At 38.8% G+C, this 20,272-nt stretch overlaps 2 protein-coding genes across 3 annotated transcripts in view; both read right to left on the bottom strand.

The window, feature by feature from the left end:
- Window positions 1-223: 223 nt before the first annotated feature.
- On the bottom strand, window positions 224-1,755 carry TTC32 (tetratricopeptide repeat domain 32). Its single transcript, XM_086875772.1, has 3 exons — window positions 1,611-1,755; window positions 1,375-1,535; window positions 224-645 (listed from the first exon to the last, which is right to left on the bottom strand). The coding sequence occupies exons 1-3, from the start codon at window positions 1,721-1,723 to the stop codon at window positions 518-520; spliced, it is 402 nt and encodes a 133-aa protein (XP_086731898.1). The 5' UTR covers window positions 1,724-1,755; the 3' UTR covers window positions 224-517.
- A 1,121-nt stretch (window positions 1,756-2,876) lies between these two features.
- Window positions 2,877-20,272, bottom strand: part of WDR35 (WD repeat domain 35) — a 42,282-nt gene continuing 24,886 nt past the window's right edge. For both annotated transcript variants that reach the window (XM_086875769.1, XM_086875768.1), the window contains 14 exons: window positions 19,692-19,745; window positions 17,828-17,937; window positions 16,102-16,312; window positions 15,409-15,489; window positions 15,149-15,285; window positions 12,699-12,902; window positions 10,728-10,874; window positions 9,471-9,603; window positions 8,712-8,822; window positions 7,445-7,609; window positions 6,304-6,444; window positions 5,351-5,507; window positions 4,519-4,759; window positions 2,877-3,583 (listed from right to left, as the gene is read on the bottom strand). In XM_086875769.1, coding sequence (XP_086731895.1) covers window positions 3,433-3,583; window positions 4,519-4,759; window positions 5,351-5,507; window positions 6,304-6,444; window positions 7,445-7,609; window positions 8,712-8,822; window positions 9,471-9,603; window positions 10,728-10,874; window positions 12,699-12,902; window positions 15,149-15,285; window positions 15,409-15,489; window positions 16,102-16,312; window positions 17,828-17,937; window positions 19,692-19,745 — 2,043 coding nt within the window. In that variant the 3' untranslated portion in view covers window positions 2,877-3,432. The remainder of the gene's footprint in view (window positions 3,584-4,518; window positions 4,760-5,350; window positions 5,508-6,303; window positions 6,445-7,444; window positions 7,610-8,711; window positions 8,823-9,470; window positions 9,604-10,727; window positions 10,875-12,698; window positions 12,903-15,148; window positions 15,286-15,408; window positions 15,490-16,101; window positions 16,313-17,827; window positions 17,938-19,691; window positions 19,746-20,272) is intronic.

Genomic DNA, 20,272 nt, shown 5'->3' with positions numbered 1-20,272 from the left:
ATCAGACAGTATTTTTTTCATTAGAACTTGCTATAAACTTGCTGACAATTTAGACTTCAGTAATGGTCCCTCCTACCATGTGAGAAATGATGCTGCCTGGGACTTCACAGGCAGCTCCACCAGATGGATTTCACACTGTATCTTTCAGGAAATTGATCTCTAATAAGAGAAAGCCACAATTCCTCCTGTGAATATTTTCTACAGTAAACTCTGCAGACAATCATGAGATAAAAAGTACATTTTCACTTTTATTGTCAATTAATCTGGCCAAAATATTCATTATAGAATTACAAAGTATTTCTGTACAAAATCTGTAGATGTGTCTCACAGAGATCAACATTACACATTCCCTCAAGAACAAAAATCCCAAATCCAGTTTCTTTTGCAATCATAACCAATTTTTAACTTATTTATCTAAGAATGAAGTGCTTCCACAGGTCATAACAGATGTAAATGATCTTGGGTTTTATCCATCGATGACAAAAATCACGTTTATGGGAATCGCATCACTGAATTTTCAATAACCCCGCTTCTGTTTTTCTTCTTTATCAAGAATAGCCTGTTTTAGACTCAATGCAGCATCCTCAAACTGGGGGTTTAACTCTAATACTTTCCTGAAATCTTTTATGGCCTCATCAAAGTCTCCTGTCACAAAAAAAGAAAAAAAGGAAAAGTAAAATTATCTTTAAGTGCTCATGCTCACAAACCTCTCACAACTCAAAAACACCTCCTAATACACCCACAAAGCAGCAGCTACTTCCTGGATCCACTACATTTGAATTCCCCACAGGCTCAACTGGGAGTCAAAGGGTTTCACAGCAAGAATCTCCAATGGACTTTATGCTCTGTTCAGCCAGTTTATTCCCAAGAGAAGGAGACAAAAGGCCCACACCAATAATGAGGCTGCCCTAAAGCTGGCACACAGGCACAGAGCTTCCAGCTGGTGCCCACGGCCCGGCTCCATTCTCTAGTCCCCCGACATGGCCAAGCGCTGTCATTTTGTTACGGCATCATCAAAACCGGGACAGGAAATTCCCCAGAGGTGGCCAGTAGCCCACTGGAAGTTGTGAAGGCTGCGCTCACCGCAGCTACAGCTGCTCGGGAGATGCTGTATCTCAGATTTAATGGTAGTGTTTGGAACTTGCTTTGCCCCAGCGCAAATTCTTCCGCAAGTACACCCTTCCTCCTGCTTTGCACAGAATAGCACCCTTTGGAACGGCTGGGCCAGGAGCAGAGGGGTGTGAGAAGGCACAGGCGGGGCAGCTAAAGCTGCTGTCGCCGCTGAGGACGTGTCGCGCCCGTGGCGGAGCCGTGGCCCCCGTCCCGCCCGTGACCCGGCGCTGCCCGTGTGGCGCTGCCCGGCCCGGCCCGTACCCAGCCGGTAGCGCACCAGCCCGCGGTTGTAGTAGGGCACCTCGAAGGCGGGCTGGCACTCGATGGCGGCCGTGAAGTCCTGCACGGCGGCGGCGAACTCCACGCTCAGGTACCGCGCCTGCCCGCGATCGTTGAGCGCCGCGGCGAGGTCGCAGCGGGCACTGCGGGGACAGAGGGAGCGGCGTTAGCGGGGGCCCGCCCGGAGCGCCCGCCCCGCTGCGCGGCCCCGGCGTTACCCCGCGGGGCTGCGGGCGATGAAGCGGCTGAAGAGCTCCTCGGCCGCCGAGAGCCGCCGCGCCCTCAGCTCCGCCCGCGCCGCCGCCAGCAGCTCCTCCGCCTCCCCCGCCATCGCGCTGACGTCACGCGGGGCGGGCGCGCCGTGACGTCAGGGGCACGCCGGCGCGCGCCGCGAAGGCGCGGGAGAGGCGCGGCCACGTGAGAGAGGGCGCGGGGGAGCAGAGCTGATCACACGGCAGGGCGCGAACACTCGGTACTGAAATACCGAAATACCGGGATACTGAAATACCGCCGTAGCCTCTGTAATAACCGGCTGCTCCATGCTCGTGAGACCTGCAGCTGCAGTACAGCGCCCAGATCTGGGGCTGCAGCACAGGCACAACATGGAGCTGGTGCAGCGAGGCCAGAGGACACCAAGATGATCGGAGCTGGAGCACCTCCCCTCGGGAGACAGGCTGGGAGGGTTGGGGTTCAGCCCGGAGAAGGGTTTGTGGAGACGTGAGAGCACCTTCTACTACTGAAAGGGGCTCTAAGAGAGCTGGAGAGGGAATGTTTGCAAGGGCATAAAGGGATAGGACAAGGGAGAATGGCTTTAAGCTAAAGGAGGGAAGGGTTAGGTTAAATATAAGGAAGAAATTCTTTAAGGCTCAGGCATAGGTTGCCCATAGAAGCTGTGGGTGCTCCATCCCTGGAAATACTCAAGAACAGGGTGGATGGGCTTTGTGCTACCTGGTCAAGTGGAAGGTGTTGCAGCCCTTGTCAGAGGGCTTAAAACAAGATGTTCTTTAAGGTCCCTTCCAACCCAGGCCATTCTATACTCTCTGATTCTGTGGAGATAGGGTTTATCCTTACTGGCCTAAGATAAGAGAGGTGCTTAGGTGAGAGCACAGAAGAGGTCCTACGCTCTGCTCTCCTCAGAAACGTGCTAAGGCACAATGTGAATGTCACAGCTCATGGCTCTTGTCAGGCAGCCAAGTCCTGGCTGGTCCTGGGGACAGCTCGTCCCCTGCACCAAGGCCCTGCAGCACTGCCAGAGCACAGGCCCAAACCAGCGGTAAGGTAGGACAGCGAGACATCGCTCCTTGGGCCTTTGTGTGTAACAAAGGTGACACTTCAGCTCCTGAAATCTTCCAACAGATGCAGGCTGCTCTCAAGCTGCATGAAAAATGCCAGGTTCCAGGTATCAAGTTCATGGAAGTTTCCTTAACCTGTTGAAGATGACATCACCCAAGCTCAACAACCCAACTGACACACTGACTGCTGCGTGTTTTCAAGCCCTTTATTGCTGTGGTGGGTTTAGCTACACTTGGCAAAAGAAACCAGTACTAACATATGCTTTTAATGGTATCATCACTCCAGTAGTACAAAAACATCTATGGTAATATTATCAAAATTACTGTGACATTACTTCAACTCAGGAATTGCTTCCTTCAAAAAACTCTGAATTCTGAGAAAACTCAGTAATTTCCTGTGGAATTAGACAAAAAAATGGAGCCTACTCAGAGTAGAACATGTTGATATGAGCCTACATTCAAGTCACATGGTTTTGAAACTGGGCTCAATCTATAATAAGAATGCTTTGAACTTCAATCTTTTTTTAAAAGTGTAGCAAAAAATGGAATCTATTTACATGGCAATTTCTTCAGATAAATGGAAGCAGTAAAGGTTTTTCTTGTGGGTTTTCTCTTTTGGGAGTTTTTGTAATGTTTCTCTACCAGCAGCACTAATTGCTACAATAGAGTACCTGAGTTGTATTTCAAAAGAAAACAACATTTTAGAGGCCGTTTTTAGCAGTCATAAATGCAGATACAGAGTTTATCCTCAGCTTACTGTGCTGTGGCACAGAGGACAGGCGTTATAATGGCCTGCTTCTTTGGCTTTCATGCAATGCTTACACACACTGCACATCCAGAATCGATACTCCAGGATAGGGGCTCCAGTTGCAACACACACAGGAGGTTTACCATCTTCACTATAAAAAAAGAAAAAAGAGTAAAGCTGAAAGAATAAAAATGTGGTGTGCCAGTTGCTGATTAGAAGTTATTAGCTCATGTAACACTTCATTGTTCATGTAACCAAGTATAAAAATCTTCACACCAGAGAATACCCACCCCCAGAATCATAAAGTCAACAAATCAGGAGAAGCAGAACCAAAAGATGGGGTGAAAAGAAGCAGTGAAGGCCATATAAAGGTAAGGCCTGATTAGACACCTGCACTGCTATTACACTCCTTCCTCTGAAGCCTGAAGGGTCAACTTTACAGCTGCTACTAAGATTCCATACAGCTGCACAGTAGGATCAATCAAGACAGGTTAAAATCCTGTTTGCTAAAAGAAAATTGATTCATAACTGATTTCCATATTTATAAGTTCCATGCTCTTAGCAGGAAGCATGTCAAACACACATGTGGATACAGCCACTCCAAGGACTGACCCCTTAAATGTGCCATTCATGCTAATTTTAACTTCGCACCAAATAGATTTAAGTAATTCACAGAACACTGGAGACCTGTTAGCTAATAAAGGTTGAACAGTCCCTTGTCAATACTTTGATCACCTCACCATGGTGATGCAAACAGTAACACTCCTACTCTAATGTCACATGACACCATCTCAAAGGTCCTAAAACTCCTGTGCTTTGTCTACCTACATTTCAAATTAAGATGAAGTTACATCTTTATGCCCAATTCCTCGAATGGAGTCAGTGTCTCTTTTCCCAAACAACATAGTGCTGTATTACCTTCCTCCAAACTCGCTAACTCCTGCCTCATTCTTGCCCAATATTTGGTTTAAGCAGCAAAGAACTTAATTAGTTTGGTCACACACAAATCCTGCTAAAACCCAAAATGCAACCAACAGCAGAAAAAAGTGACAGTATTCTTATACTATCATATAAAAATAAACCCACCTCTCAAGAACATCATCCAGATCAGATTTTTTGTTATGCTTTGGTCTGTATCTTGTGAATATCTCTAGAGCAAGGTCTTCATACTGTTGCCTCTGCTCTGGCTTAAGAGTTTCCAAGGATTCTAATTTAACAAAGGCTTTTGAACACGTATCAAATGCTCTGTTTGCACATGCACAGAGTGCCAAAAGGGAATATATTTCAACTGCAGGGATAATATCTTCATAATCTCGCAAATGAAGAGCTAAAAAAAATGAAAAAAAGAAATCCAAGGAACTATTACACATCTTCTGAGAAGTGCAAACATCTGTATGGAATAGTTGCTACTAGACAACAGTATGAATTCTAAAAATTGGACAAAATGAACCACAGCCTTTTTATTGACTTGACTATGAAGCATTGCTCTAAAAAAAAAAAAACTAGGATATTTCACTTGGAAATTGGTGTCTTAAAACATTTTATTTTAGTTGGTTGGTTTTAAAAATATTAGAAGGATTTGAAATCTTCATTACTTGGACAAAGTACAAGGAGCTATTTGTTTCTGTAATTCCCACAGATTTTTTGTGAAGCTCTATAAGGAGGTGTGATGTAAATTCAGGTAGGCCTTTTAATTTAGGGAGAGAACATCTGCAGAGATTGACCAATTTACCAGGTAATAATTTGAAATATTTGTATTTTCTTTCACAAAGTCCTTTCCAGATATTGTGACTGCAGCCATGTTCAATTCATTACATGGTTTTGGTTTAAATTCCATGGACTTATTAAGAACTGAAAAATGTGGCAGCTATAAATGAAGTTATGTGCTGTCTTTACAGGGTTGAAAATGAATTCTTACCTGTTTTCAGTGCTGCATCTACAGAACCTTTATAAAGCTGTTTTTGTGCAAGTATGAAAAAGTGGTAAGCCTCAGCTCCTCGCCAGGCATTGTCTGCAAAGCGATTTGTTGAAGAAAGAACATCTTCTTCCAGCAAACCAGCCAAAGCTGAAGCACTCTGAAAACAAACCAGTATCACAAGTAATTTTTATATGAAACAGATACAGCAGGAAATAAGGATATATGAAAAGAGCTTTTCCATACTTGATGATTACACCACTGTCCATGTTAAGTGGGAAGAATACAAATGGACCTACAGTGAGCATTGTCAGGCTTTCTGTACAGAGCACAGGCACAACATATGGTACAGATTTTCAAAGATAAATATCATATACGTGTGTATACAAATAGATTTTGTGCACATCTGCAGACTGGTTCATAGTTTGGATTAATACTGCATTTCAACACCAAAGCTCTTAAAAAAGCTCTTAAAAAATTTCTTTAAACTATTTCATTTGTGCATATGAAGATGAACATGTGAGCAGAGAAAAAAATTCATCCATTTGCTTCCCCTGTATCTGGAGCCATCTCCCTGCTGAATTACAGGCAACACAGCTTAATCAAATCACAGATCACCCTTTGGGATCAATACTTCCAACTGACACGAGTCTTGCAGGAGGAAAAAAGTCTGGAGTTTCTTAGTATGGTTTTCATTGTTATAGTGAAAACATTAAGAAAAACACATTAAACTTAGGAAGAAAAATATCTATTAATACATACAATTTAAATGTTTTAAAATAATACTTAAAACAATATGTTTTCATGGGGGACTTGCTTGAAAGAAAGCTTTGTTCTTAGCAGGGAAAAGGGTTATTAAAAACCATTATAGGCTTCCATGAAGATGTCTTGCTATAATCTGACTAGCTAGCAGATACCAAAATTCAGAAAGGGGAAAGAGGAAAGAAAGACACTACCTCTGAACTTTTCTCTTTAACTTTTCCCCTTTGTGCATTTTGCATTTGTTCATGACACTGTTCCATAAGTAAGGCTGATAGCACATAAAGCTTTTTAACTCGCAAAGGCTTCGTCCTTTTCTTTGACTCTTCATCTGCAATCTTAAAAAAAAAACAAAGGGATTTAATTCTCTTGGAAAATTGCATGATTGTACAAAACTAGAAAATCATGCCAAAAATTATTCTGCCTTTAAATATAATAATTTAGACTGAAAACAGAACTATAAATGAAAATGTCAAAGTGAAATATGCACATTATTCTGTATTTATTTAGCTAACATGTATATAAAGCCAGATTCTCAGGAAGGATAAATCAGTGTAACCATGTATAAGTCTAGTGATCTAGTACAAAAATAAACTAAAAAATAGCAATTTTTAAACACATACATAGCTTTCAATAAGGTCTGGTGGTTTTCCCAGAAAAGAAGAATGGCTTTTGAAAGTAACATATATTATATATAATGCTATAAATATTTGCAGTAAAAATTGCATGTCATTCCTACAAGACTTTAAGCTATGTAGAGAAATCTCTGCAGCCAAACCAAATCTAAGCAACATCTTTATCTTAAAAGCACACCACAGCCATTTCTAATTGAAGGAACTAACTGAAGAAATACCAAAATTTAACTCCTAGTTATTGACATTGTTTTTTGTTTTTTGGGGTTTTTTGTGGGTTTTTTTTTGTTTTGTTCTTTTTAAAAAAAGGAGATTAAAAATAACTCCCATGATAGCTGAAATACCGTGGACATTGCATGCCAGGCCAGTCTACCACACTCTTTTACTAGGCAATGCAGGGCATCAGGACCTTTTATGACATGGAGTTCATCTACTGAAATGAAAGTCTCAAAATAAATAGATAGCTTGTGTCTCCAGTTTCCTCTCCACTAGCTACAGAGGCCATCCAGGGTAACTATTACTGATAGAGATACCTGAACTCTGGGAGATGGGTTAATCTTTGCAGTATCCTGTATGATGACATCTGCTTAATTGCCTTGACATTGTTAAAACTAAAATAACCCCAAGAGAATAAAAGTAGCATGGAAATAGTAAGAGCTAGTCCAAAAACCCCAGTCATCTGACATAAAAATAAAACCTGTGATACCTTGAACATGAGCTTAGCAGCTTCAAAGAAATAATTTGCTTTACGGTAGAGTTCTATAGCATCAAGGATTTTATTCTTTTCCAGTAAATGGCTTGCATATCTGGCTAACAAGGATCCAATCTCTTTCATATTGTGATTTTTAGCCAGCTCCACCGCTTTATTCCACTAGAAATTAAAGGAGACAATTATTAATCTCATTTTTTCAAATACACTCTCAGATCAAGTCAGGTATTCATGAACAGACTACAATGTTTGTGTGCAATATTTCATCACCATTTTGAACCAGACTGCTATAAAATTAACATAAAAAACAAGAAAATACAAATGCTTACATCACTGCGAATCACGTGATGCAGCAGTACTGAAAAAAATGCTGGACCTCTGTCCAAAACCACATATAAAACAGTTGCTTCTACTTTCATAAAAGCTATGCAAAATCATTTCAGTGCAGCTCATAACTGGACACGTGTATTTCAACACTTCTGCTGTTACTTAAACCAGACTCTGAAAAGTATGTCTGAAAGAGGACCTTAGCCCAGAAGCTTAAAGCACACAGTAACTTTACTTATTCTTTTATATACCTCATTTTGTCTGTGAATTTTCCTCATCTCCAGTGGTTTGGCTACTGTGTTTGCCCCAGATGAAAAGTTTGTCAGGACTGAGATCTTAACTGAATCTCACACCTAATAGCTCTTCAGATCCATAAACTAAGATAGTTCACATAAAGCCAGCCCTAGTCAGTCTTGCTATTCCATCCATCAAATTCCTCATCCTCCATTTTTCCCTTACTTGTGTTGACACAGACTGCACAGTTGCACAGGTTAAGTCATACCAGGAAACAGCTCTAGTTATAAACATGCAGATCAGTTTTCAGCTCAGCGTTTTCCAGCTACATCCTCAAGCAGTCACAAATCCATTTGCATCTATACAAAGAAGGATGGGGACGTGGAAAATACCCAGAATGAACATCTCTCTCTTCTCCAGTCTTCTCCCATTCCATCAGGAGGCAGCACAGCCTAGCTCCACAGAGGTTACAAATGTCTGTATGCTGAGCATGCTGTCCACATTCCCTTGCATGTAGCTTTGCACTGCCCCTCCTGTGGTTTAATCTTAATCTCAGAGAACTGGCTTAAACACTAAGTATGAATTTTCCAGAAACGATGATAAATCATCTGACACTTAACAAGGATTTATATTCCACTGGGCATTAGGATAGAAATCTCACTGTTAAATTGTTATTATTACAGATAATTTCCTGCTGTTTTACCTGGTTGAGATGCACACAGGTATCCACGGCATCCTTTGGTTGATTACATTTCAGAAAGGCTGACACAGCCTGTTCACACATCCCCACTCTCACAAACATATAAGCTATATCCTGCAAAAAGCATCAGCACTGTATTAAATTCACTTCTGCATTTTTAGTACATTGTGCAGCAACAGCAGTACTCCTGTTTGGCTAGTTTAAGTCCGAGAGGGTGGGAGATGGGTTGTTTGCTTCATGGATCCTGTGAAGGCACCAGCATTGTTGTAAATCTTTAGAACAGTGTGCTAGTCACACACACTGCTTCTAATCTAAATTCAAGAAAGCTATTACAATGAGGTTAAAAGAAAATGCTATGTCTTATTTTACTGGAAAAGTCATTAAAGGAGCACGTTTTGCACTTTTCAAGCATTCTGGATTAAGTCAACCACAGCATAGTTTTAAACTAGCTACTATTTAGTAGGTAATTTCCTGCTACATAAACACACCTATACCCTGTACACCTATATATCCTACACACCCTATCCCATCTACTTTCTCTCCTTTTAGAGTCAGTCAGGTCTTTCTGGGGAACTGGGACAATAAGGGAAAGGGAATATAAAAATAACAGTAATACTAGAGATCAATACCACAGTAACACCACTGCACTTGAGTAGGTCAAACACTGCATTCTTTCTCTCATTCTCAACCCTCTCAAGATGGAAATTTTGAATTAATAGTTGGGTATAAGACAATGAACAGTAAAGGTGCTATTTTGCTTACAGGGAGCAATTTATGATTCTCTGGAAGTGAGTTGGCCAAATTCTCCAGTCCTTGGTAGTCTTCTAGCATGTAGTAACATTCAGCTAAACGTTCCTGGTTTTGCCCTTGGACATAGTACTGTACAGCATTTAACCTAATAAGACAAAAAAAAGTGGTGGCTTCTGATGTACAACACAAGAGAAGTTTTTAATTCCGTAAGCCTTTTGCATTTCTAATTTAAAATCACATTATTTTAAATAGGTAATTTTACTTGAAAAACTTTCGTAGCTAGAATTTCACTGTTTTTCCAAAATGCACTAAAAATTTTAATTTTCACAGACATATTAAATTTCACATTATATTAAAAGTGTAGCAATATTGATTCTTTGACTATGATAAGATTAGGAAGTCAAGGAATTCTTAAAGCTATATTCCCACATCTGCAGAGATGAGGACAGACAATGGACAACTTACAGCTAAACTTCCAGAAAAAGGATTTACTGTTCTGCTTCCGTATTTGAAAATGCAAACACCAAGACCAGTCTCCAAAACTACCTGAAGCATCTAAAACTCAACTTTCAAAATCTTATCACAAGTTTTCAGCTGCATTGTGACAATACAGATTGGAAAATGACAATACATTGTGGAGCTGTGGAACTCTAAGACATGGGCTTAGAAGACAACAAGAAATGTTCATGAAAAAAATTCTCTGCAAGTAATTAGCTATGAAGAAATCACCTCTGGTTCAGTAAGCACCTGACTGCAAAATGCGTTCTGGAGAAATACCATCACAGGTGTGCCCTGCCCTTAAAATCCTCCTTGGGTGCCCAGTTTGGGCAACAGCTGGAGACAGATCCCAGTCAGAGAACTCTGGACCTTCTCAAATATTTGTGGTTTGAAGCATTTTTGAAAATTCACTGATGGTTAGTAATTCTGTACTACTTTTAGTCCAGTTTGGTTTTTTAATACTTTTAATACTTTCTATATCCAGTCTAATTTAGCTGTTTAAGTACGTCTCTTCCCTTCCTTTGAAGCAGACAGACTTCTGGCAAAGCAGAGATTTGTATCCCTTCACCCTTTAGGTAGCTGATCAACAGCTCTCTGTTTATCATATTATGGAACCATAAAGGTGTGAGCTTAATCTCATGATTTCAAAATCATCCAAGGTATTGCATCCTGACCTTCCTGATATCTGTCCCTCCTCATAAGTTAAGTCTTGTCATCAGTTTAAACATTTCCTCTGTAAGTTCCTTACTGCAGTTTCTCTTCAGGCCATACCATTTCTGCCTGTCTGCAAAGTAGTCTCCAATGGCATTGTGTGCCTGCTCCAGGAGGGCATCGTCCGAGTCCCCCGAGCCCGTTTTCAGCAGCTGCAGCACCCGGAACCAATCACCCAGTTTGATCCGCAGCCCAATGGCAAGATCTCTAAACAGGAAGCAGCAGGGAGAGCTCAAACACAACTAAATAGATAACAACATCTCAAGAAAAGCATCCAGAAGTATTTTTGTGTTCTTAACCTGCAATGCAGGTATCAGAGTGATCCCAGATAACTTGTTTACAATTTAAACACCATTCCATTAAAGCAAATACTCATGAGAGCTCACAGGTTATATCACACATATACACCTCCTTATCAGCCACACTACTGTGTGAGGAGTTAAATGAGTGAGACAGCTGGGATGATGTTACTTCAGGTTCCTTCTTACACTGTTCTGTATCTTTCACTGTTGACCACTACAAGAGAAGGCAGCAGCTGCAAAAGGCTAAAAGCAGAAGGAAGGTGAGGGGAAAGACCAAGAAGCAACAAATATGATAAGAGGCTAAATAAAAATGGAGGCTAAAGCTGAGATGTAATAAAATGGATTTCAGAGACTTCTCTTCCAGATTCAGGGTGATTTTGGATAAAGCAGAAAGGACTCAGCAGTAGTTTTTCCTTTTTATTATTCATGCATACATATGACTCACTGTGTGTCTGTCTGGCATGTTTTTTTCCACCAAACAGAATAATTCTATATTACCTCATATAAAAGTAATTCTGCAGGTGCATAGAAAATAAATGGGAGATACCTATGCCCTTCTTTTTAAAAATGCCCTCAACTTACAAGTAAATTAAGGAAGGCACTAGAAAGTCAATGCAGTCAGCTAAGTAAGAGCATCTATCCAAAAACATTAAAATATTATTTGAAAAACAGACTTATTTCATTGTGATTTATGGTAGATCCTTATCAGGATTTTTCTAGTTTTGAAAGTTGAAACAAGTAAACAAAACAGTAAGTTTTTGACTTCTGCAATTCTATGTCCAAATTTCTCTCCAGCCATGTGAAAAGGAATATGCCACATCTAAAAGTGGTTGTTGCAATGTGACAGAAGTGCTTAGGAGGCAGCCCACATCCCCAAACCACCACCAACTAATTAACGACATGCAAGGAAGTTTTCATTACCAGGTGCTATTGGGCATCCCTCCCCAGCTCCTGCCTTATCCCTCTGCCCTGCAACCCTGTCCCACTTACTTTCATTCTTACAGCATGAAATAATAACTAACCTTTTTCTCCATTATTCCCTACTGTTTTTCATGGTTCTGTTAATCAAAGCTTAAAACCTTCACATGTGCATAAATGATCCATGTTTCTCCATGTTTGACCACCATCTACAGGCTGCACTGCACAACTGCTGCTGCTGCATTATCCTTTTTCAGTAGAGACAGTGCTCTAGCTAATTAGAGTTAATTTATATTCCCAGCAATAGTAAAATTTTGGTTTGTTTGCTTTCATTCCTGAGCAAAAATTACACTGATTGGTTTCAATGTTTCACAGTTTCATCCAGAGTCCTTCTGTCTCTCCAAAGATTACAGTTCATTAAAAACTCTGTTGTTTGTATATGTAATTGAGAAGAATGTGTACTTGGCTACTAGCACAGAGCAACACTACATAAATTAAACATTATTTAAGATTGTTAGTATTTTTGGAATCCCAGTTGAAATACCGACAAAATACTTGTGAAAAAAAATCTATGAAACACAGCACTACCTAGAGCAGCCAAGGTTTTGTAAACAGTTTGGAATGCACTGTTTTACATACAGAACTGGTTATCTATGGATAAACCAAAATTCTCCCCATCTGATTCTTACATGTTTTTGCAGAAACTGGTAAAGACTCTCCAGAGAAAACAGCCATTCCTGGTTAAGTAATGCTTTATTTTCCACAGACTTTTTTTTCTGTATTTACTGCTGAGATGTTTACATGCAATTACCTTCTGTCCATATCCAGATACATTCTTTCAGCTTCTTCAAATCTGCTAAAATAGGCTGCCACTTCTGCTTGTTTCATGGACTCGCTTTGCAGATTGCCCAGGCGCTTCACAAACTTAATGCCTTGATAATCTTTGCAACGCACAAAAGCTTGTTCAGCCGTCTGCAGATCCAGCTTCTGAAGAGCAGCTTCAGCCAGGAGTCGCCTGTGTGAAAAACAAACATAGCAGATGGAAAAGCAGCTATAGAATAAATTAAATCAGGATACATTTTTCTAGTAATTATTTAAAGAAGACTTAAGAGTTGTTGTAATTTATTGTTTACTAGCTAATATTAATACAGTCATGAGTTTATTCCTAACACATTCTGTGATCTGTCTGGTACTTGGTTAGGGAGAGATGTTCAAATAATTGCTAATATTCTTTTGTTTAGCTGTTCAGATGGACACTTGCTTGGGAAGAATGGGCAAGATTTGACCGTTACATTTATGTGAAATGTGTTGTTGGTCTCAGTGCAGTTCCACTTATTTATTTATTTCTCCCTATTCATTTGTTGAAATTTTAAGCCTTGATAGCAGTCTCAGTCTAAATGCCTCCAGCTACATTGGCCATGATAAATAAATTATCCTTCTGATGCATCTGGATGTTCCTGGTCCTGTTAGGACAGCAGTCTGGGAGAGCAGGGAAAACCTTTGGGGAACCTTGTAACTGGTACTGCTCCATTGGTTAGTTCTGCAAACAGGGAATTCAAGCATCAGGTGCTTGAATGAGCTCTAGAATTTTCTGCAAAAATAAGGCTATTTAAAATTTAGACTGGCTGACTGACATTGTGAAACAAACTCAGTGCAGTAAGGCACTGAAAAAACCACTAATATTACTGCTGTATTCAGTGACTCAAGCCATGCTTAGGCAGTATCAGCTCTGTATTTTTGAATCAATTTGAGAATGTTGGTATCACCTAAACTCAAGTGCTCATCACTGACATCAGAGAAACCACTTATCTGCTACACATCACCATGTTTGTTGCATTCCAGAGGTAAGGTCACTGTTTTGTTCTGATCTGCGATATCTTGGCTTTATATCCAGCACTTCTGATCCATCTCTTCTTCATAAATATGTGATATGTTTTCTCTCATAATAAAAATAAAATTCATGGCAATTTTGGAGCAAGGTGAACAGAATTTGACATGTATTTTGTGATTTTGTGATATAGAACTTTTACTGAGACACAGACTTGCACAACTAATAGTCATTTTATATTAAGTGAACAGATGGTACTAGCAAAAAAAGCTTAAAAAGTTTCAAAACTCAAAAAAATCTTCAGCTAGTTCAAGACATTTATGAAAATGAAGACTCAAAACACTAGCATTTTATCCTACACACTCAAGCTAATAAAATTATAGTATTACAGAAACTTTCAGAATTCAATTTCAACTAGCAAATCCTGTTTTTCAAAATTAATATTCTGGAGACAAAGGCACAAGTAGATAGAAAAGAATGGTTTTTTGGTACAAGCTTTTAAAGCAAAGTGTCTTGTCCAGTCTTTCAGCAACTCTAAATTAATCTCTGAACCATCATAATGAACAGTGAACTCTCCAACCCCATTGATGCAAGCTAAGCATCCAATGCTGCAAGAAACTATTTAGCTTCAAAACAGAGGCAAAATTACTAAAGAAGGGTACAGATAAGTAAACAGTCTCCAGAGAGTTAAAGAGAATTGGTCTCCTTCATCAAGGAATTTGTCAGTGAAGTTCTAGGTTCTGCACTGACTTTTCATTAAATTATCTACTGAGGCCTTTACTCTTCCAGCCCTTACAAGCTGGGATATTAAACAGATTTCCAGCACTCCTATTTTTACAGGTTTACTCTCACACATTTGCTCTGCAAACTTTTCAACTTTAGTTTAATAGCTGAGCCTTGTTTAGTTTAAGCATGTCACTATCTCCATTTCTCAGATTACTTCTGAGATGCTGCATGGCAACACAGCACACCCAGCCCTTCTCATTTCTGTCTATGGCCTGTCCAAATGCTACAAGGTTACTCAAACTACTCTTATCCTACCATCAGTCTGATGTGTTCCCTTTACCGGATTTTAAGCTCATTAATGTTCAATATCCAATATATAAATTTTAATTTTAATTTAACCAACTTGGTTATCTTTCTGTCAGCTTTTCATTCCCTCCAAAACACAATGAACACTGTTTTGGGGCCCATTAGCACAGAGCAAAAAGGTGTCCTGAGCTTAGACCCTATCTTAGACCCACTATCATGATACAGCACATGCCTGACATTCTAGGTACTCCAATATTCATTAAATCTTAAATGATTGTGTGTAAAATATATACTGATTTGGCTGGTTTTAATTTGAGGTTTTTCATACTAGATCTGTCTGAAAAAGAAAAGAATAGAAAAGAAGAAAAATTTAAACAAATTTGGCTTATAGGAGATTTTACCAAAGTCTGGGATGTGGATTATCTTCTATGAATTGGGAAGATTCCTCAATGCCAACTTTTTCAATCAATGCTCGACTGTCTCGTAACGAGCGAATCTCAAAATTGATGACGTAATCTTTGTTAGGATGTTCAGGATTCTAACATGATGGACAAAGAAACATTTTTATTCCTGGTGACTTTTATTTTCACCCAACAATACAGATATCTATCATTAAGACAGACACCAACTTTTCCTACAAAATAAAATTAATTATACTTACCTTTAATATTTCATCCAGAAGAACAGACTTGATCTCTAAATCTTCAAAGTTGCAAATATATCCAGATGTTTGTATAGGTTCCTTAAAGTTAAATAAGTTATAAAGGAATGAACTTGTATTCTGTCTGACTATATCCTAATAAATCCGTTAAGTATACATATAGATACATTCTTCTCCGAACTAGGATATACTTACACTTCCAAACAAGAAACAGATACTACATTCATTAACATTATTGACAATTCTGTAAACACAAACATCATTAAAAATCCTCATGTTTTCTGCAATTAAATCATGAGAAAGAGACAGAATAACACCTGCCACGGCTAGTGGCAATAACACTTCGACACAGGTAATAACAGATTCAACTGAACTGTTTTACAAGTATCTCTACTAAAATTGCATTGATGTATTCTAAAGCATACAAAAAAATACACTCCTGAAAATCTCATACATTTAAGAAAAATATGACACCATTTTTATGTCTCTAGGACAGACCATTCATTTTACCTATTTGGCCCAAAACAACATTTCCACATGAGATTTGATAAAATTTTGAGGTTTCCTGAAGCAAGTTTATATAAACAAACACTTGCAGAACTGAATGGTAAACACAAGAATGATACTATTCAAGAGTCGCTAATTTAAGAGTGAACTTTTTAAAAAGAGTAGTTGATATATGTTGATATTTACCTCTGGATCCAAGTTTCTGAAAACATACATTCTTGTTTTCTCCATCATTGCAAACAAATCCGGGTTGTCCTTGGCCCATTTCATATCCCAGACGTCTTTGCGTTCCAGTTTCAGCTGCTCGCCTGCCTCCTGCTGTCCCGTGCTGTCTGCAGCCCGCGTGTCCAGGTCGAGGAAAGTCAGGACCCCTGAAAGGTCTATGATAGCAAGACGACTACAGAAAAACAGAGAAAAATAAAGCAGCTAAATGACACTACTCCAGGCTGTAAATCTGAAATAGTTCTCTAACCTGGCACAGTATAATTCTACAGATTCCATGAGAGGCTGTCATGTGCCAGAACCAGCACAATCCGTATGATTTTCATTTATCTGCACAGCAGAGAGCAGACACATGGAAGGATGTTCTTCATCTGCTCACACAGGATCTGGCCCTGCAAAGTTCTGAAATATGTCCATTTTATATCCAGCATTTTGAAGATACATCAGATATCAAGCTGAATAAATTTCAGGTCTGTCCCTCACCAAACTTTTCTTGACAAAGACTCAAATTAACAACTAAACAGAAAGGGTTTTCCTTATTTACTAGGAGGCAGTGAAACAGATTGACATTAAAAAGTCGGTGTGTTGATGCAGACTGCTAATTCCTAAAATGGGATTTCTTGCTTTTCTACAAAGGGTAGAAAAACCTTCACTTTTTTTCAAGGCAATATTAAGTATAATCCAATTAATCTTTCAAGTTGTTTCAATTATGGGAAAAAAGTTTTTAAAAGGCTACATTTGAAAATTTACAGTTGCATAGGACTTCAGTCAATCATAGTAACCTGTATTTACTACAAGGCCACTTTAAAAGCATTTCTAAGTGTTGACAGGTAGACAGCCTTAATCCCTTTTAAAATTTCAAATGTAATTTAGAAAATTAACCTCAAAATGCTTATGGATTTGAGCTCATTTCCCAGAACAAAGTCATTTAGTCATTTAGGAAGAAAATGTCTTGGGTTCAAACAAAATTAATATAACTCTGACTAGATCACGCTGCATTTCAAGCAAAGCAATCTATATTTTGGCTATACCTGAAGAGGCAAGAGATCTCTACACACGTATTATGAATTTTGTGTGAAATTATAAAGTTATTTTGAAGTGATTACAATTATTGTAGCCCTGCAAGTTCTTGTGTATTTTTGCCTTTTTTTCCAATACTCTCATGTATTCTCTTGCAAAAAAAACAGCTGTTAAGTAGAAAGCAACTTCATTATTTGGCATAGATGAAGCTCAGGAGAACCAGACTTACTAGAAACATCACCTCTAGTTACAGCCTGTAACAATGGAAAATTAAATGGGATGAACAGCTTCCAGGCTTTAAAAGGACAGAGAAATAGAAAGAGGTCATAGATGTAAAATTTCAGGTTATGACATAATTTTATCAATTCATGTCATGATCAGTGCTTGATTCATCTAATAAAACAAAGGTATTTTCATGTACACACAGTGTAAAACATGGGAGACCTTTACTAACAGCCTCTCAGAGTAATGATTGTCCAGATGAAAATAATTAGTAATAAATAAATGGTTAAGCAACCTATAATAACAAGTAAAATTAATTCATGGTTTATACTAAAGCTAGTACACAATTATTACAGAATTATAGATTTCACAGAGTTAGTATTTTCACAGATTTTAGTGCTTCATTTTGAAATTTGATATCAGTGTTAGAAGCAGATCTGTAATTTACCTGGCATTGCAGTTCAAAGACAGCTGATAGGCACGACAGTCCAGGGTGTAGCTCTGCACCACAGCCACACTAGGGAGGCTGTACCTCTGAATAGTGCCAGATTCTCTACCCTAGAGGAAAGCAATGCTGCCTTAGTGACAGAATTTGTCCACCAGTAAACCCTTTAAAATGGTCTTATTTATATGCTGTTTTAGACAAAAGAGCTTTGGGACAAGTGACAGCATGAGTGAAAAGAGGGAATCATCACCCTAAAAGTTCTGAATTCTGGTATTTAAACAAGACAGTTTAAAATGCTACAATTGGCAAATCTACTTAAATGGAGGATGTTAAAACAAACAGTTACTGTCCACATCTAGCCCACAGAATTTCAGGAGCCATGAACCTCCAGCCACAGTCTACATAATGAAACAGGAGAGGTGTGAAAAGATCCTTGTCCCACACTGGTAAATTCCCTCTAAGAATTCCACATGGCAGCACAATCCAGGTCTGAAAGCAGGACAACTCTGCTCATGTGGGGCTGTCTGCATCCCAACAAGTCTCAACAGTTACTGCAAGACCAGAGCTAGATTTAAAAGGAAATGCCATAAAATGCACTGGTTATTCACAGGTTTGAGTAACAGGAAACAAACCTAAGCACCTGTGTGGTTTATCTTTATTGTGCTGAATGAAATACCCATTGCCTGTGTTAAGATGCCATCAGGCTGAAAGAAGTGACATCTCTGAACTGAAATAATCACTGCCACTATTTTCTTGTGGTGTTTCTGTAAAGTGAACAACATATCCAGCTTGGTTTGCCTACTGTTCAACTCATGTTGGAAATGAGTCAACATTAAATTCCAAAGGAGTGAAAACTTTATTCCTTCTTTTCCTTTTTTCTTTCCCCAAAGCTGTCCTTAAGATCCTCAGCATGAATCAGCATTTTTGACTTTTTCAGATAAGTATATTCTATAGACTAAAAAACAGATTAGTTCAGAAGTGTTAGAAAATTGAACCACTATCATATGCATTCAGCTTCAGCACATTTATCCAGATTTCTCAAAGGCATTTCCTCTCATTCCTTTCCTTTAAACAAAAGTCACAGATTAAGTATTATCTTAATTAAATTAATTTTCTTATTCTTCAAGCAGCAACAATCCCATAGCCACCTATTAACCATCACACTTTTGTTCCTGCTTTCTCCCATCACCCTCTGATTTTGTAAAATCCAGTCAAAAGATATAATAAAAAAACAAACAATAATCCACACTGGAATCAGAATATGAGAAAAAATTGAGATCTTTCCTGGAATGTGGATAACAGGAAGAAATACTGTTCTTTCTCTCTGTTCTGTTTAGTTTGCTTTAAAGCCCACATGCAAATTTGTTCGTCTAATGAGATGACTTTCCAGCTTGGAACAAAAAAAATGCACCAGCTCTTTGGCATGATTCAATGCCTCACATCTGTATAATCCATAAATGTATTCATCTGTATATAGTACAGTACCATGCACCATACCATTAATATGTAAACAAATATTGTAAATCTTTGTCTAGAACATACTGTCTCAAAGAGACTTCTCAGGATTCAGATTACAGAATTAAGTCCTGACCTAGACTTTATAAAATCCTATGTGTAGGTATTAACTCAGACAACTAGTCTGTAATTAAATTCTAAGTACTTAGTGAACTATCCCTCCTAAAGAAAGAATCCAGGTTAACAGAAGAAATTGTTAAAGTTATCTTTAAGGAAGTTTATAAAGAGATTTTGTCTGTGTTAATTCTAAATTCAGAAATGCTTTGAAATTACAACTGTTTATGAACACAGAAGAATCTTATGTCTACAGGCACAAGAGGCAATTAGGAGTTGTGTTAATCATGTAGCTTACCACAAGTAGTATCTTATCAGATGCTGTTATTGCACAAATCGGGTCTCTTGTTCCCTGAAAGTTAACAAGTGGTATCAGTACCAGTTTTACTGCAAAGGTAAGAATGCCCTACTAAAGAAAGAAGGTCATTTAAATAAACAAGAGTGTTGCTAAGTATCCACATGAAAAGGGGCTATCAAACCTCGTCAGCATACAGTCTGTGAACGTTTATCAGTATCACTAGCCTTTGCTCAGGGAATTATAACAATAATATTAGCAGCTTCCCTTCTTGTCCTGTCCCTCCCTCCAGAAAAATAAGAAACCCAAAATGTACCAGGCATTTAACAGAAAACACAAGAAAGCAACAATCCTTGACTTGTGAAGTCTGTTAATTAATTAATTAATGGTATATTAGTGAGGACAGCCAGCACTTGCACACACAGATGAAGTGAAAATGGCTAAAAATACTAGAAAAGATCACAAGGGTTATTGAGTTTCAACAAAGTTATATTTTGTTGAAGGGGAGCTGCTTCTGACCAGGAAAACAGCAAGTGTCTACATACTGTACACATCCAGAATATACTTATTCCATGCTCCCTATA

Source organism: Cyanistes caeruleus, chromosome 2 (assembly GCF_971803275.1).
Source record: "Cyanistes caeruleus chromosome 2, bCyaCae1.hap1.1, whole genome shotgun sequence".
In the NCBI taxonomy this organism is placed as follows: domain Eukaryota; kingdom Metazoa; phylum Chordata; class Aves; order Passeriformes; family Paridae; genus Cyanistes; species Cyanistes caeruleus.
This window is presented reverse-complemented; position numbering and strand designations above follow the sequence as displayed.

Coding starts and splice junctions, on each gene's coding strand:
- TTC32 (XM_086875772.1), bottom strand. CDS start 1,723: ATGGCGGGGGAGGCGGAGGAGCTGCTGGCGGCGGCGCGGGCGGAGCTG. Junction 1,536..1,610: donor ATCGCCCGCAGCCCCGCGGG/GTAACGCCGGGG, acceptor CTGTCCCCGCAG/TGCCCGCTGCGACCTCGCCG. Junction 646..1,374: donor GCTGGTGCGCTACCGGCTGG/GTACGGGCCGGG, acceptor TTTTTGTGACAG/GAGACTTTGATGAGGCCATA.